The 18,761-nt window shown below is 39.2% G+C and overlaps 1 protein-coding gene across 1 annotated transcript in view; it reads right to left on the bottom strand.

The window, feature by feature from the left end:
* Positions 1–18,761, bottom strand: part of DENND2C (DENN/MADD domain containing 2C) — a 91,562-nt gene that overhangs the window by 31,907 nt on the left and 40,894 nt on the right. Inside the window, exons 2-7 of the mRNA XM_011933204.1 lie at positions 13,825–14,832; positions 12,174–12,310; positions 11,652–11,764; positions 10,576–10,746; positions 6,467–6,563; positions 480–524 (exon numbers count right to left, since the gene is read on the bottom strand). Coding sequence (XP_011788594.1) covers positions 480–524; positions 6,467–6,563; positions 10,576–10,746; positions 11,652–11,764; positions 12,174–12,310; positions 13,825–14,627 — 1,366 coding nt within the window. The 5' untranslated portion in view covers positions 14,628–14,832. The remainder of the gene's footprint in view (positions 1–479; positions 525–6,466; positions 6,564–10,575; positions 10,747–11,651; positions 11,765–12,173; positions 12,311–13,824; positions 14,833–18,761) is intronic.

Here is an 18,761-nt window from a genome sequence, read left to right as displayed (position 1 = left end):
CTACTCAGGAGGCTGAGGCAGGAGAATCGCCTGAACCCAGGAAGCAGAGGTTGCAGTGAGCCAAGCTCGCACCACTGCACTCCAGCCTGGGCGACAGAGGGAGACTCCGTCTCAAAAAAAAAATCAGATGTTTACTGCTCAGAGGATGATTCACACACTCTGTTTTGGCTGCCAGGAAACTACTGTATATATGTCTGGACATGCAGCCCTCTGCCGCTCCCCTAAGAATATTCCATCATAAGAACCACACTGTTCAGCCTCAACTCCACCACGGGAGACTTTAAATGCTGTCAAACAGCTGACAGTGTTTAATTCTGACTGCTTAATTCTCCAAACCTCAACAGGTTCTGAAAATAAGGAAATCACCTACAAAATGGAACTTCATGTTGGGAAAAACATGCTTAATCACAAAGGTAGGTGCCACTCCACCTAACTCATGATCATCACAAGAAAGGGAGCAGCTCCATTGACTCACTCACTCTTTGGCAGATACTCGGCATCACTTTCGTTCCCACTGATTTCACCTGAAAAAGAGAGAAGGAGTTTCCATTTGTATTGTCCAACAGTAGGAAGTACATGAGGATGAGAACAATGTAAACTCACAAACCTGGGGACTTGGAGTAAGGAATAATAAAGCTGCTGAGCCTTTCTCCAAACCACTTGGTTGTATTCGGTTGGGACAGTTATCAAAAGAGAGCAAAAGGCTCAAAGAGGAAACTCCTCTACTACATCTTCTTCCCACACCCTACTTCACTCCTCAGCTCCCCTCTCATCCCTAATTCTGGAAACTAATTACATTTCAAACCAGTTTTAAGAAGTCTAGTTCAGAATGGATTCTATTTCTATATCCACATAGTTGTCTGTATATTCCAAATAAAGTATCAAAGGCAAACACCAAGAGGCCTAACTAAGAATATAAACACCAACCAGACTATAAATTTAGAATAACAGGAAACCATGAGAATTAGGAGAGAGATATTACCAAGTCAGCTCACCTCTTCTATGATGCCTCTAAACTACTTCTAGTCCATATGGATTTTTTCTTTACTCCAAATTCTCATAGTACTCATAATGCTTTGAACTATTTTCATTTTCCCCAATCAGATTTTAAGTATTTTGGAGATAAGGGGCTATCTTGTTTTCACAAGGGAGTGTTTTGTATAATTCTGAGCACACAGGCAACACACACACACACACAAAGCAGCTTTTAAAATAAATAAAACATTTCTAGATTAAGTTTGAAAAGTTAAAGCAAAATAGAAATGCAAAGAAAGGGAAAACATTTAAATGTATCAGAAAAAAACAAGGCCTAGAAGTCATAAGTGAAATTTGATTATATAAACTTGTATCTAATTTAAAAGTCAGTATTAAACTCAAAAAGTGAACGATAAACTGGGAAAATACTTGTACACACTTTGCAGATACAAGGCTGTTTCTTAATGTTCAAAAAACTGTTACAAATCAAGAAGAAAAAGCACGACAGAAAAAAGGAATAAAGGGTGGGAACAGGCAATTCATAGAATAAGATTTGTAAGTTGTTGATAAACATGAAAACTGCCCAAATTCATAATGAAATAAATGTAAATTAAAACAATAAACAAGACATACATTTTCAACCATGATACTGCCATAAAAAGCTTTAATAAAGCATAGTATTTATTGATGAAGATTATGGGGAAAGAGGTATTTTCAAATGATGTTTGTAGAAACATAAGCTGTTACAATCTGCTTGTGGGACAATTTGGCAGTAGTTACAATTTTTTTTTTTTTTTTTTGAGACGGAGTTTCGCTCTGCCGCCCAGGCTGGAGTGCAGTGGCCGGATCTCAGCTCACTGCAAGCTCCGCCTCCCGGGTTCATGCCATTCTCCTGCCTCAGCCTCCCGAGTAGCTGGGACTACAGGCGCCCGCCACGTCGCCCGGCTAGTTTTTTGTATTTTTAGTAGAGACGGGGTTTCACCATGTTAGCCAGGATGGTCTCAATCTCCTGACCTCATGATCCGCCCGTCTCGGCCTCCCAAAGTGCTGGGATTACAGGCTTGAGTCACCGCGCCCGGCCAATTTTTTTTTTTTTTGAGACAGGGTCTCACTCTGCTGCACAGGCTAGAATGCAGTGGCACAATCTTGGCTCACTGCAACCTCCACTTCCAGGGTTCAAGCAGTTCTCCTGCCTCAGCCTCCTGAGTGGCTGGGATTACAGGCATGCGCCGCCATGCCTGGCTAATTTTTGAATTTTTTAGTAGAGACCGGGTTTCACCATGTTGGTCAGGCTGGTATCGAATTCCTGACTTCATGACCTGCCCGCCTTGGCCTCCCAAAGTGCTGGGATTATAGGTGTGAGCCACCGCACCCGGCCACCCAGCTAATTTTTGTATTTTTTGTAGAGACAGGATTTCGTCATGTTGCCCAGGCTGGTCTCAAACTCCTGGGGTCAAGTGATCCACCCGCCTCAGCCTCCCAAACTGCTGGAGTTACAGGTGTGAGCCACCGTGCCTGGCCAAAATTTTAAATCCATATGTTCTGTGATTAAGCCCACTTCTAGGAACTTATTCTACAAAAATAGTCTTATATAGAAACATAAGACACATTTGCAGCATTGAAGATTTTTATGTATACACACACACACACTTTTAAATATCCACAGGTTAAATAAAATGTTAGAAACAACTAAACTGTCTACTAGCTAAATAAAATTATTTTACTTCTATGCAATGAAATACAGTACAGCTATGTGGATCTCTGTGTTGATATTGAAAGAGCTCTGAAATACATTAATTAAGCTTTTTAAAAAAGGAAGGCATACAAAGCCTGAAAAGTGTAAGAGTATTTGCGTAGAAAATGTATTTGCATGCACATGAAATTTTCTAGGTGTGCAAGGGGGAAGTTTGGAAAACTCTGGCTTTTCATTTTATAATAAGGAATAAGAGAACATTAAAATAAATGCTGCCTATTCTTAAGACAGGTGGGAAAGACACATAAGAGATGTTACAGAAAAAGTGCTTATTTAAATATTGCATATTACATATGTTTTATAACTCAAAATTAACCACCATGACAAAAAGTATAGTGTGGCTATAAAATATTATTCAGAGGACGAAACAAACACTATGAGCTCCTGGTCCTATCTATAGTCTTAGTACCAGGTACCTCTTAGAAACTTAGGAAGTGCTTGGAAAGAAAGAAAAGAGAGAAGAAAAGGCAATATAACTAGAAAAGTCCTTATAAAAGATCACTTAATTGGCTTAATATATTCTCATCTATGGGTTTTGATGACCTGTATTCTAAGACAATGAATGAAGGTTAGGGGGATTATGAGGCAAGAGAAAAATCTACTGAGAATCCACAGGGATCGAAAAAGTACCAGATAGTCCACTTTTAATATGAGACTTCAACACACAAAATTATAACGACAGAATTGATGAAGGCTGATAAGTCCTTTTGTAATGCGTGAAAACTGAAAGTTAAGAAATATTTAGGGCCAGGTATGGTGGCTCATGCCTATAATCCCAGGACTTTGGGAGGCCGAGGCAGAAGTATCGATTGAGCCCAGGAATTCAAGACCAATCTGGGCAACATGGTGAGATTCTGTCTCTATAAAAAATTAAAAATTAGCTGAGTGTGGTGGGCATGAGCCTGTGGTCCCAGCTACTCAGGAGGCTCTGGTGGGAGGAAAGCTTGAACCCAGGAGGTTGAGGCTACAGTGAGCCATGTTTGCATCACTGCACCCCTGCCTGTGTGACAGAGTGAGACTCTGTCTCAGAAAAAAAAAAAAAAAAAAAAATCAAGAAACATTTAGGTTGGAATATATTCAGTAAACTCTAGCAGGGACTTCAGAGTAGGTAAATATAATTATCTATCGTATTAGGCATTGTTGATATACAGAGAAAAGCTTAAGAAAGAAAACGAAAATCTGAGAACTGTGATGATAAAGGCAGGAGATCCTCAAGCATGAGAGAAATTTCTCTGGTGCATTGGAGGAGTTGGTCAGAGGTAGGGAAAGGTAAATGCTTATTTTATTTGAGCCGTAAGTGAAGGGTTACAATGTAGAGGCTGCTCCTTTTTTCTTTACTTTTGTTTTGGACGGCAGAAGTTGGCTAGAAGTTGGAGGATTTTTTGTTCTTTTCAACATTAATAGAGTCAAAAAACTGTTTGGCTCTTCAAAAACTTGTCTTAGAGCCAAATTTACTAGAATGTTCCTAATCCATAAGGCATAGACTACAGATAAATTAAGGGCTCAATAATAACCTACTTAGAGATACCTGGGCGCAGTGGCTCACGCCTGTAATCCCAGCACTATGGGAGGCCAAGGCGGGCGGATCACGAGGTCAGGAGATCAAGACCATCCTGGCTAACACAGTGAAATCCCGTCTCTACTAAAAATACAAAAAATTAGCCAGGCGTGGTGGTGAGCACCTGTAATCCCAGCTACTCGGGAGGCTGAGGCAGGAGAATGGCGTGAACCGCAGAGGCAGGGCTTGCAGTGAGCTGAGATTGCGCCACTGGACTCCAACCTGGGAGACAGAGCAAGACTGTCTCAAAAAAAAAAGAAGAAGCAAAAGAAAAAAAAAGAAAATTCCGGCCAGGTGTGGTGGCTCATGCTTGTAATCCTAGCACTTTGGGAGGCCCAGGGAGGTGGATCATTTGAGGTCAGCAGTTCAAGATCAGCCTGGCCAAATATGGTAAAATCCCATCTCAACTTAGAAAAAATTAGCTGGGTGTGGTGCCATGTGCCTGTAATCCCAAGCTCCTCAGGAGGAAGAGGCAGGAGAATCACTTGAATCCAGAAGGCAGAGGCTGCAGTGAGCTGAAATTATACCACTGCACTCTGGCCTGGGTGACAGAGTGAGACTCTGTATCAAAAAGAAAAAAAAAGAAAAGAAAATTCTATCTTTAAAAGTCTGCAAAAAGAAGAAATATTCTCCTTTGCTATGACTTAGCTGTTGTTTCTAAGGAACTTATAAACCAAAATTGCTAAATTCTACATATTTGCCAGATGTGTTAGTCCATTTTCATGCTGCTAATAAAGACACACCCAAGGCCGGGCACAGTGGTTAACGTCTGTAACCCCAGCACTTTGGGAGGCTGAGGCGGTGGATCATTTGAGGTCAGGAGTTTGAGATCGGCCTGGCCAACATGATGAAACCCTGTCTCTACTAAAAACACAAAAAATTAGCCGGGTGTGGTAGTGGACACTTGTAATCCCAGCTACTTGGGAGGCTGAGGCTGAGAATCGCTTGAACCTGGGAGATGGAGGTTGCACTGAGCCGCGATCATGCCATTGCACTCCAGCCTGGGCAGCAAGAGCAAAACACCATCTCAAAAAAAAGGCATATCCAAGACTGGGAAACAAAAGAGGCTGAACTTGACTTACTGTTCCATATAGCTAGGGAGGCCTCAGAATCATGGTGGGAGGCAAAAGGCACTTCTTACGTGGTGGCAGCAAGAGAAAATCAGAAGAAGCAAATGCAGAAACCACTGATAAACCCATCAGTTCTTGTAAGACTTATTCACTATCACGAGAATAACAAGGGAAAGACTGGCCCCTATGATTCGGTTACCTCCCCCTGGGTCCCTCTCACAACATGTGGGAATTCTGGGAGATACAATTCAAGTTGAGATTTGTGTGGGGACACAGCCAAACCATATTCCCAGACAACCAAGTTAAGAATCTTGCATAAGTTTTTAAGAAAGTTCTAATCATTTATTATAAATGTTGACAGTTTCTTAGTTAACAATATAAGTTTTATCTAGGCATCTGAAGGATAAAACTTTTTTTTTTTTTTTGAGATGGAGTCTCACTCTGTTGCCCAGGCCGGAGCACAGCGGCGTGATCTCAGCTCACTGCAACCTCCACCTCCTGGGTTCAAGTGATTCTCCTGCTTCAGCCTCCTGAGTAGCTGGGATCATGGGTGCATGCCACCATGCCCAGTTAATTTTTGTATTTTTAGTAGAGACGGGGTTTCTCCATGTTGGTCAGGCTGGTCTCGAACTCCTGACCTTGTGATCTGCCTGCCTTGGCCTCCCAAAGTGCTGGGATTACAGGCGTGAGCCACCATGCCTGGCCAGGATAAAACTTATTAAATGACTACGAGTTGAGTAGCACATACCTTCAGTCTATACAAGACTAATGTTTTCATACCTACAACAAAAGAGTCTATACTGATAAATGATTATAAATCAAAGTAGGACTACAAAATAGTGATTCAATTTGTCTATGAAAGTTAGTATCATTGGTTTATGATTATTTTTGCATTTATTTATTTGTTCATCCAATAGTTATTACTTGGCACAGAATTAAATAAAATGGATTTGAGAAACAATCCCTTATCTTAAAGAAGTTTATGCTTAAGTGGGATAACAGGAAAGTTAAGCCAAAATTTTTAATACATATCAAACATTAAGTTATATGGTGATTCTCCTCTTATATCCTGACAGCTACAGGATAGCTGGAACAGAAAACAATTCTTACCTTTTGTTGGAGGTAATTCCTTTCCAGTGTAAGAATGTAACTTTACCTTCTTCTTCCCTCTTTTAGATTCAAATATGTCATCTATTTTCAATACAAGCTGAAAAAAGACCAGAAAAATACAAATTAAGACCAACACCCAAAAGTTTCACAGTTTGATGATATTAATCTATTAAGGATTCTTATTCAGAGAAAATACCTATTTTATAAATAGAAACCTTTACCTTTTTGAATTTTGGATTTAAAATGATGACCTTTAATTAGATGATATGTTGTTCTAATACCAAGTCCACATAACATGGGGAAGGAAAATGGGAAAGGATATCGTATGAACCCAGCACAGGCTTTTAGATTCCTTGCCACTCCATGTCACAACATGCAGGAAATGTGGCTATTGCCCTTTGTATAGTGATCAAGCTTCTACTATTAAACTCAAGTTCTCACTTGCCTGGAGTAGGAAGTGGAACACTCATTTATCTAAAAGGCAAGGTGAGGCATAGTTATTTCTGCTCCCAGAAATTCTTCCCAAGGAGCAGATAAACATACTTAGAAAGCTTTTAGTCAAAGGGAATATTCTAAGAGTACTAACATTACCATTTATTTTAGAAATATGTCATAAAATTACGAGACCCAAATATACTGAAATACAAAAACTATGTTTTTTCTTCCACTCATCAATCTATTTCTCAAGCAAGTAAATCCAGACCATTTATTTTTAAATTGTTATATAATTGCTTCTCTCCATTTCATAAGTATTACTCATTAGAAAGTTTTCTTTGCTGCTGGGAGAGATGTGTGTCTGTAAGAGAGACAGGAGACACACACAGAATGAGATAAAAAAGAGGAGATTCAGAGCTGATCAACAGGTACTTTTAAAAGGAGGAATTGATTAGTTTTTCTATAAATACTTCTCTTTTTTTCTTAAAATTCCAAGCTTTTCTTAAGTATCAATCCTGATTTAACATACTTAATGCCTAGAATTACAATTGTTAGGAACATTATATATGACAACAACCAATAAAGTTCCCCAAGAAAAATGCTCTTGTATTCTCTTTTGTCCTTGTTTCTCTAGCCATCCTGGAAACCGACAGGCAGTGAATCAGTCCAGTGCAAACCACCATCCCCTGCCAACCACCCACCCCCAAAAAACCATGCAAGAAACACATGCTTCCAATACACAGATTATTACCACATGTTTGGATGAGTTTGTGCTCTTAAAGATTTTTATCGCTGCAATGCAAGTGAAAAATTGCCAATGTTCTTAAATATTACCATTACAAAAAACAAGTTTAAGAGAATCTAAAATTAAAAAGTACTAAGAGCTATAGGAAAGATGTATGGAAATAAATATATGATGATCCAAAATAGCATAATTGTTACTTTGCATTTGAAAAGTAGAATCAAAAGTATATTCAAGTATAAAGGAAAGAGAACTGTTCTAAAACTATGCGATAAAGTGATAAATTTAAATTTCTGTCATGAGCTAGGAAGAAGAGCCTCCTAGTTGCAAGAAATACTGTAGAATACTCTTCCTAAGAAATGATGGAAATCATACTGCTGTACACACAACACAAACAATAAAGGCAGTAGGAAATGTACTCTAGCAAACAATCCAACACAGGATTCCACAGCAGGGAAGAACGGAAGAGTGGGGAAGAGGCAAATGGACTAGTTCAGTGAGGTGAAACTGTGAGGCAGTTTCCTTTCCAGGGACAGCTGGAGGGCTTAAAGGGGAAATAAATGAAAATTGACTTTCTTATGGAATGTTGTTCTAGAAGATACTCCAAAGCCAAAATTTGTATTGCGTAAGGGACATCCTAACAAGATTTAATCCAAGGAGGGTCATGGGTAGAAATGCCGTCACGACTTGTTCCTGCCTGACAATTAAAAATTCATAATAATTTTTTTCTCCTCACGTCTCCAAAAACCTTCAGAAAAATATTAGAAAGGGAAAAGTTAGATCATATCACCTATCATCAGATACAGAAAAAGCTTCGAGTTGAGATCCATAATACATAAAATATTGAGGCATGAAATCAAAAGTGCTGTAAAGCCTCCCTGGGTCTCATTAAACTCTATAATCCATGATTCCTAAATATTTGTTAATGCCATTATAAGAACCACATCTTAAACGCAATCCCTTAAGGTGTTTGCATTCTTCTCCCTATGAACACACAATTTGTCGTTTCTTGGCCATGTGGGAGGCTGCTTTGTTGTGCCAACATGATCTACCAGAGGACAGAGCTACTACAAGATGCCTGGCAGTCCTTTAAGCCTCTTTTTAAAAAATATATTCCTCATCATACACAGAAAGATAAACAGTTAATTTTTTTTTTTTCCACTAAGAGAGATCAGTTTAGCTCTTTTTTTTTTTTTTTTGAGACAGAGTCTTGCTCTGTTGCCCAGGCTGGAGTGCAGTGGTGTGATCTCAGCTCACTGCAAGCTCTGCCTCCCAGGTTCACGCCATTCTCCTGCCTCAGCCTCCCGAGTAGCTGGGACTACAGGTGCCTGCCACCATGCCCAGCTAATTTTTTGTATTTTTTAGTAGAGAAGGGGTTTCACCGTGTTAACCAGGATGGTCTCGATCTCCTGACCTCATGATCCGCCCGCCTTGGCCTCCCAAAGTGCTGGGATTACAGGCGTGAGCCACCACGCCTGGCCCAGTTTAGCTTTAAAAAACCTCTATGTCTTTAACTTTTCACATAGTAAAGAGGAAGGGGCAGAAAACTGATCATAAGAATTAAACTGTGGAATAGAATATTTCCCAAGGAATCAATCAACAGTTACTAACCCAAGAAACAGATGTGACTTTTGTTTAATGTCAAAATCAGGTACAAAAAGTACATGTTAGGCCGGGCGCAGAGGCTCAAGACTGCAATCCCAGCACTTTGGGAGGCCGAGGCGGGCAGATCACGAGGTCAGGAGATCAAGACCATCCTGGCTAACACAGTGAAATCCCATTCTACTAAAAATACAAAAAAATTAGCCAGGCGTGGTGGTGGGTGTCTGTAGTCCCAGCTACTCAGGAGGCTGAGGCAGGAGAATGGCGGGAACTCGGGAGGCGGAGCTTGCAATGAGCCGAGATTGCACCACTGCGCTCCAGCCTGGGCAACAGAGCAAGATTCTATCTCACAAAAAAAAAAAAAAAAAAAAAAAATGTTAAATGAACAAATTCAGATGGGATTAAAGAAGGAATAATATTTAAGTGATCTGATTTCTTCATTACAGCAGAATATTTGCACAGTATTTTGACAATCCTGATAACACCCTGCATTACAGCAGAACAAAGTAACAGAGAAAGTTTAAAAATTTTTCATATAATTTCTTAAGTGTTTCTCCTAAAAGAAAATGTCTATCAGTCTGGTGCAGTGGCTCACACCTGCAGTCCCAGAACTCTGGGGGACCAAGGCAAGAGGATCGCTTGAGGCCAGGAGTTCGAGAACAGCCTGGGTAATATAGCGAGACTCTGTCTCTACAAAATAAGTAAACACGTAAGAAAAAATATATATATGTATGTCTGCAAGTAATCTCAATTTCTTCATTTTGGTTGCAATGCTTCTAGTAGAGATGACATACAGACTTACTGCCTTTTCTCCCTTGAGGGAGAAGTCATTTATGTATTATGATTGCTGATAATTTCTATTCCCAAGTAATAGATTTGTTTTTTCTTTGGAAATTTTTGCCCCAAATAAATGGCATATACTTTTTCGTTACTGAAAATCTGTAAACTCAAGCACAAAACTGAACTCACTTTGGCAATGATATGAATGAGTGAATTAGAACAACACTGAAGCCATCCTGAGAGAACGCCCTTTTATATAAGATTCTGGTGCTTCCTTGAAATAGGCGGATGATTTTAATGAGAGCTAAAGTAACTGAAGTGAAGTCCCCATCTAAATCAATTTTACAAATCCATAATGAAACTCTGGCAAAAGCCATTCATGCACTTTTCTAGCATGAGCAAAAATTTAAAACTTAACGCTGCCTTCCAAGTCTTCTAATCCCAGTAGGTCAGTTCTAACCTATTATTCATTCCAGTCTACAGTTTACTTATTCTCATTCATGGAAATGCTGAAGTAAGAGTCAAAGAATGAAAGCACTGGAGTCTTTACCCTTGGAAGATTTTTCATTTTCCTGTTTGCAACTTCACCAGCTCGGAAAAGCTTCCATTCCGTTAAAGTGACCGGCAAAGTGGTATCTTTTGTGAGCTTTGACCGCAAATAAGCTTGTGAGTTCTTTACTTCCATAGTCTTCCGGTGAAGGAATTGAGGTTTGGGAGGGAGCTAAAACAGGATAAGATGTACTGGTAAGATCACCTAGTTCTGTTGTTGCTGTTTGTTTGTTTGAGATGGGGTCTTGCTCTGTCACCCAGGCTGGAACTCAGTGGCATGATCATGGCTCATTGCAGCCTCAACCTCGGAGCTCAAGCGATCCCCCCACCTCAACCCCTTGAACAGCTGGGACTACAGGCACGTGTCACCACATCTGGCTATTTTTTTTTGGTAAAGATGGGGTTTTACCAGGTTGCCCAGGCTGGTCTCAAACTCCTGGGCTCAAGCACTCCTCCCACCTCCGCCTCCCAAAGTTCTGGGATTATAGGTGTGAGCCACTGCGCCTGGCCAGCATCATCTAGTTAATCTCTGTGTTATCATACAAAGTCAAAGCTATTCCAGAAATGCATTTATCCTATATTTCATTTAAAATCATTTCAAATGAAGATAACATAATTTCTTTTTCACCATTTATAAAGAAGTTTCTCAGGTTTCTAATCCAAAGTTCCACTACAGGGTAATCAAATTCCCAGGAAACAATGGCCCACAGTTTTCATGAACTCTAGGGAGCCTTTGCTTCTAGGCATCTCGCATGCTTTCAGGGACTAGGAATGTAATTTAATGGTCATAGGTTGATGTAGATTAATAGGGAAAGTGGGAACTGAAGTGAACTGAAAAGTTCATGGCTGTCTAAAGGCATATATATTCAATTATTTTTGAAGTGTTAAAACAACCACCAAAAAAAAAAAAAAAAAAGCTGTATGCTATAACAAAAACAAAACAAAAAAACCACCACCAACATTAAAACTTACATTTCAGTGCCTCTTAGTTCTGGCCCCAGTTAAATACCCTTAATCTTTCTGTAGATACCATGAATAAGATTCTAATGTTTTCTTCAATTAATTATCTGGTTATACCTTGGGTGCTTTAAAAGCACTTTTAGCGGGTGGTAGCTTCCATGCTGAAGGGGATCTCCACATAGGTAAAGGCTGCACTGGAATATCTTCATATGGATTTTCTTTGGTGGGATCTTAAAAAATAATTTAAAAAAATGTTTACATGAACATAATTAAATGCAAAGATAACGACAGCTAGCAAAAGAAAGAAAAAGCTAACTATGTTCAGCTTTCTTATTCGACATTGCTGTAAGGATGTGGGTTAAAGCACTTTAAGCTTACAAAACCACTTATGTGTCCAACAGAGCTAAAAGAATTCTCAAAATGCTATATTATAAAAATCTACTTATGAGCTGAGCAGTCTATCACATTAGTTGTAAAATTCATTAAAGAATAAAATAATTTATACACCAAAGGTTTCCATGCTAAAGAGAAAAACCTAGGGCAAATATGCTTGATTATAGAAGAAAATACCATCTTACAATTAAAGGCTTCACCAAATAAATAATCATCAAATTTAATTGCAAAGTTGTCAACACCTACATATGATATCTTCATAGATATTGTCCTCAGACTGTGTGTAATAAAGTGCTGACCCAGAATTTTTTCCAAGTTCTTCATGAATCGTCTGTGAGTTCCGATTTCGAAAGTGCTGAATATCCTCAAATTCAAAGGATTTCCTTAAGAAAATAGATATATTTTAAAGTTATATCTTTCAAAACTCTAATCCTTATTTTTTAACATTTTTATTTATTTATTTGTTTTATTATTGTTATTTTTTGAGACAGAATCTCAGTCTGTTGCCCAAGCTAGAGTGCAGTAGCACAATCTTGGCTCACTGAAACCTCTGCCTCCCAGGTTCAAGTGATTCTACATTGCTGTAAGCATGTTACGCCTGGGATTACAGACGCATGCCACCATGCCCAGCTCTTTTTTGTATTTTTAGTAGAGACAAGGTTTCACCATGACCACCAGGCTGGTCTTGAACTCCTGACCTCAGGTGATCTGCCTGCCTCAGCCTCCCAAAGTGCTAGGATTACAGAAAATTCTAATCTTCTTTAAATTGGTATGGGAGACAGAAATAAATAAGTACAGAACTTGTATGCAAAATTACAAAGGTGTTTTATCAGAGATCTAAGAATAATGAAGTAGGCTGTGCCTTGTAAACACCATGAGAAAACTGGGTGCTTGCAGCCAATCACATTCATGTTCTACATTGGGTTCCTTTATTAAGTTCACTTAGTAAGGAAAAGTGGGGCTGAGGCCAGCATGCCCTAAATGAAGTGGAAGAATGTTACTGCTTCCCTACAGAATTTTTTAATTTAATTTTTATTTTATTTTATTTTAGAAGCAGGGTCTCATTCTGCTGCCCAGGTTGGAGTGCAGTGAAGTGATCACAGATCACTGTAGCCTGAGCTCTTGGGTTCAAGTAATACTCCCAAGTAGATAGGATGACAGGAACACATCACCACACCTGGCTAATTTTTTCTTTTTTCTTTTTTTTTTCTGTAGAGACAGGGTCTCACTATGTTGCCCTGTCTAGTGTTTGGCTGGTCTTGAACTCCTGGCCTCAGGTGATCCTCCTGCCCCAGCCACCCAAAGTGCTGGGATTGAGCCAGCACACCCAGCTCCTATAGATTAATTTTGTTCTTTGGTTTTTTGAGACTGAGTCTTGCTCTGTCACCCAGGCTGGAGTGCAGCGGCACGATCTCAGCTCACTGCAAGCTCAGCCTCCCAGGTTCAAGTGTTTCTTCTGCCTCAGCCTCCTGTATAGCTGGGACTACAGGTGCACACCACCACACCCAGCTAATTTTGTATTTTTAGTAGAGACAGGGTTTCACCATGTTGGCCAGGCTGGTCTTGAACTCCTGATCTCAAGTGATCTGCCAGCCTCAGCCTCCCAAAGTGCTGGAATTACAGGAGTGAGCTACCATGCCTGGCGCTGGCCCAGATTCTTAAAGATATATTAATAAAATGGAAGGTGTTCCGATGCTCTTATGTCAGTAGATTATCTTAGACATTACTACATTTCTACTTTTTTCTCTTATTTTCCTTCCACATTAAACACCTGCATGTTCAAATCAAGGCCATCACCTAAGCTGGGAAATGGAAACTGGTTTGAAAAGGAAAAAGAAGCTCAATAATCCTGTAAGGGAAATACCTACAAGTCTTTACCTATAGGATAAAAGCATACCTTTTAGATCTTCCTCTTATTTTTCCACCATATTTCTTTGGTTCAGGTTCCTGAGAAGAGGCCAACGAAGATTGTGCACAAGAATTATTTTCACAGTATTTTTTGTCACAGTTTCTTTCTTTATACGGCATAACACCAGATTCGGATAAATATCTGAATGTCCTACGAGGTTTTGGCAAAGGATTTATGGAAGGTCCACATTCTTGCCCCTCAGGCTCAGAGTAAATATTTTCTAAGCTCTTGGTTATTCCGTATGAACTATCCAGAACTCTGAAGTTCAGTTCTTTTTCTGAAGAGTCACAATGTTCTAAAGCCAAATTTAAGAGTTTATCTGGGGGAAGTGCTTCTATTTTCTTCCACAGTATTTGTGAGGTATAGAAGTTTCCTGGAGGTAATGAAGTCTCTGAATCTAAGACATCTTCTTTAAAGCTTTCAATTTCTTTGACCCGAGAACACACCCAGTTGGATTCTGATTCATTTTTAAAGAAGTATGTATCATCATATTCCTCTTTCTTATTTTCATTCTCACTTTGATCATGGCTTTTGGTATCTTCATTCATATTTAGACCTACATTCTCACAGCTGGTTACATCCAAGTTTTTGCTCTTTCTCTCAGCTATAGGATTTTTCTTAGGAAGGATCTCTTGGTGACAGTTATATCTCACTCCAAAGTCCTTTGGACGCCACTTTTCTGGATTAGATATATTAGCCCTTCCTTCCCATTGAGAAATTTTTTGTTTGATATTTTTGCAGTGGCTTCTTGACAGTGTCTGAACAGCAGTACGAGAAAAACCAACATCCATGTTCCCAACTGGGTGAATGACAAGTGATTAATCTTACAAAGGTTCCATTACAAGTAAATGTGAAACATTGTATTCTTTATCCTGTCAGAATCCAAACGATTCCAGTATTTTCCCTTCATGTTTAACTTGTAAATCTCTTTGTAAAAAGAACAATTTTGATCAGTGATCCTTGTTGAAAATGACTACAACCTGATCTTGAATAATCCTGTGAAAATGACACAAAAATGTGTTAACACATTTTATAATTTCCTAATTTAAAACTCCACTGAAACACTGCCCACCTATCCCTACATAATTCATATACATTGCACATGTGAAAACATACCTGTCATCTATTAAGTGATTCAACTACATAAAGGCACTCCTAAGATGGTGAGACAATAATACTAACAAAACATTATTTGAGGTATTTTTCAAATTGTCAGCTTTAATGTTCTGCCATATTTAATTTCCTAAAGTTAGGTAGAATGGGGTTTTAGAAAAAATTATACATAGTAGTATACAATATTATTCTGTAATAAATTAATTCTTTTTTTTGAGACAGAGTCTTGCTCTGTCACTCAGGCTGGAGTGCAGTGATGGTGATCTTGGCTCACTGCAACCTCTGCCTCCTGGGTTCAAGTGATTCTTCCACCTCTGCCTACTGAGTAGCTGTGACTACAGTTACGTGACACCACACCTGACTAAGTTTTTGTATTTTTTGCATAGACGGAGTTTCTCCATGTTGCCCAGGCTAGTTTTGAACTTCCTGAGTTCAAGCAATCCACCCCCTTGGCCTCCCAAAGTGCTGGGATCACAGGCATGAGGTACTGCACCTAGGCTTAAATTAATTCTTTATGAAACCTTCTCTTAATGAAACAAGGAGCAATGGAGTATCATAAGGAGCATATATATACACAGAATTACATCTCAAAAATCCCCCAAAATTTATGTATGTCCACAGCAAGAGCCAGTTAGCATGGAAACACACCAATAGCCAACTTCCTCCTCCTGTCCTAAGTTGATTAATAGTATCAGCCCATCATATAGCCTATTTCAACTTTACTTTTAGCAGCACAGGATTCCATATACACTAAAGACAACTCAAGGTGCCCATTAACTATCAGTTGCTTTAAAATGTAATAACCTATTTTGATGACTGGACTTCCCACATCTATGCTACCACACCCTTGACCCAAATCAACACAAATACTTACAGCCACTGTCACATTCCTTCCTTTCAAACAGAGGCTTCGTTCAGGCCCATAAACCATTTCCTCATATGTAAGCTTCAGTGGAAAACTTTTCCTACCAACTGAGTAAAGACCTGATCTCAAGTTCTACTGTATACTTGTTAAAAATAGCAGTTGATTCAAAACTTCCTGAGGCAGGGATCATCCTTCCTTGAGCTTTGTCTGTGTGGCCTTGATTAACAGGCAGGAAAATATCTTAGCCCAGCTCTGTCAGTACAGCTGACCAAAACTGTTACATACAGAAAGCACACAAAAATGTTATTCTTGGCAGAGCAACTGCTAACTAAGACTTCCATCAACTTTCATTTAAACCATTCCTACCTACAAATCTGTGGGAAAACCAGCTTTGCCAGCAAATAAACTTTGGTGACAGTCTGATGCAAAAAAAAAAAAGCTTCCAAAAAACTTTCAGAAATTAACCTCATGTGGATGAAAACATAATAACTAGACCCAAAGCCCAAAACACCACAACTGTTGCACAGAACTCTTGATAAACAACGAATGCATACAATTTAAAGATCTAATCTGCTACTGTTGATTATTAAAACTGAAAATTCTTTTCTTGCTTCTGATATTTATAGGGAATTCCTAGGATTTTAGGGTGTCTTTGAGACTCAAGTTTTCTTCACTACAGACAAGACAGGACTTTTTTTCTCTGGCTCCTGGGAAGCTCCTAGAGGTTTTTGGTGGTCCTTGTTAACCCTTTCTTTATTCTTCTCTGGTTAATGTGTCTTAAGTGTGAATGGCTCAAATTGAGAAAAAAAAAAAGATGAAAACTGTCAGGGCTAAAAAAAATTTTTGACTTGAAAATCACTGGCAACATGGCTGGGTGTGGTCACTCACACTTGTCATCTCAGGACTTTGGGATGTTGAGGCAGGAGCATCACTTGAGGCCAGGAGTTTGCGACCAGCCTGGGCAAAACAATGAGACTTCATCTCTACTAAATAAATAAATATATAAAATTAGCTGTGCATGGTGGCATGTACCTACAGTCCCAGCTACAGGTTGGGAGGGTGAGGCAGGAGGACTGCTTAGGCCCAGATATTGGAAGCTGCAGTGAGTTATGATCACAGCATTGTGATCTAGCCTGGGTGATGGAGCGAGACCCCAACTCATAAAAAGAAAAAAAAAAAAGGTAAAAGTCAAATGACTGGCAACATGGCTAAACCTATAGAATTCACACACAAATATAAATGATGTATACTGATGGTGTTTCAGTTGAACAGAGTAGCACGGCAGGTAAGACTCTCATAAAATAGGTAGGTATTTACTTTCTCCTAAATGTATGCTTTAATACATTATAGGTTTCAAAAAATGAACCATTTCAAAAATGAAAACACTTTAATGAATTTTAACTAGATCTATGACTGTACTGATAACACAGAAAACCTGTCTTAGAGCTGATTTAACAGTTTCAATTTTTGCCAAATTAACTTAAACGCTTTATAATGTGGTTTCCCTATTCTCACATACAGGTTGTGATTTTGTCCCATCCAAAAATAAGAATTGCTCACCTCAGTTGTTTGCCTACAGAAACCTCACATCTGTCCCTTTAATCTAATTATATTCTGAGCCACCTTGCTCCTCAGTGCCTCCTCTCCCATGGCTCTCCCAGCCTGTGAGATCTTACTCATCCCATTCCTCATCTTCCCAGTTTCTTGCCTTAACCTCCATTATTGGTGAACATCCTAACTCCTAAGTGCTGGCCCAACTTTCAAATCCTAGATCTCTCCCAATATTTGTCTTTTGAAAACTTCCGAAAGCCAACTTATTTGCATACTTGTCCTAGAGACTGCTTCTCAAGTTTGCTTTAACAGTTCTAACAGAAACAGAGGTTGAGAAAATCTAACAGTTTCAACAATTTTAAGAATCATTTTGTCTTTTCTTTTAATAGCACAAAACGAGTCAGAGACTTTTTCAGCTATTAAAAACTACTGAAGTCAGGTGGGACTCACAAGAAGAGAAGACAGAACACACATAACCACAATGGGAAATTTCAACAAAAGAAACAACAGCGGTCATTCAGTTCCTCACCTGAACAATAGAAGCATAAACATAAAAACTCACGCATGATTTTTTTCTTTTATGAGATGAAGTTTTGCTCTTGTTGCCCAGGCTGGAGTGCAATGGTGCAACCTCGGCTCACTGCAACCTCTGCCTCTCGGGTTCAAACAATTCTCCTGCCTCAGCCTCCTGAGTAGCTGGGATTACAGGTGCCCATCACTGCACCTAGCTAGTTTTTTATATTTTTAGTAGAGACAGGGTTTCACCATGTTAGCCGGGCTGGTCTCGAACTCCTGACCTCAGGTGATCCAGCTGCCTCAGCCTCCCAAAGTGCTGGGATTACAAGCGTGAGCCACTGCGCCCGGCCACGCATGATTTTTAGAAGCCTATTCAAACAGCATACTTTGAGATGACTCTTAATCATGTCCCTTTCTTTTTATTTTCTATTGCTCTTCTGTGTATTTATTTTCATTCAAGAAATATACCAACGGTAGTTTATCAGCTTAAAATACCATTTATAACATAACCTATCATATATAGAATTTTGTGTTTTTAACATATTAAGAGAAACCAATCTGAATTCACTCAAGTAAATTAACTTCTCTTTGGGAAAGAGGATACTGATGCTCTATTTTACTAATTCAAGTCTTGGATAGGGCAAGTTTCTCACTCCAAATCTTTTAAAATATTTTATTTGATTAGATATAAGCATCTGGAAAAATAACTTGGAAGAATCTGGAACATTCTAAAATCTGATTTACAAAATAATTGAGGGGTACACTGTAAAAATAGTGAATTTTACCTCAATTAAAAAGAAAACTGGCTGGGCGCAGTGGCTCATGCCTGTAATCCCAGCACTTTGGGAGGCTGAGGCAGGTGGATCACGAGGTCAAGAGA

The sequence above is a fragment of the Colobus angolensis genome, unplaced genomic scaffold, assembly GCF_000951035.1.
Source record: "Colobus angolensis palliatus isolate OR3802 unplaced genomic scaffold, Cang.pa_1.0 Scaffold124, whole genome shotgun sequence".
NCBI lineage: Eukaryota > Metazoa > Chordata > Mammalia > Primates > Cercopithecidae > Colobus > Colobus angolensis.
The sequence above is the reverse complement of the archived record's forward strand: the minus strand, read 5'-3'. Positions and strand labels throughout refer to the sequence as shown.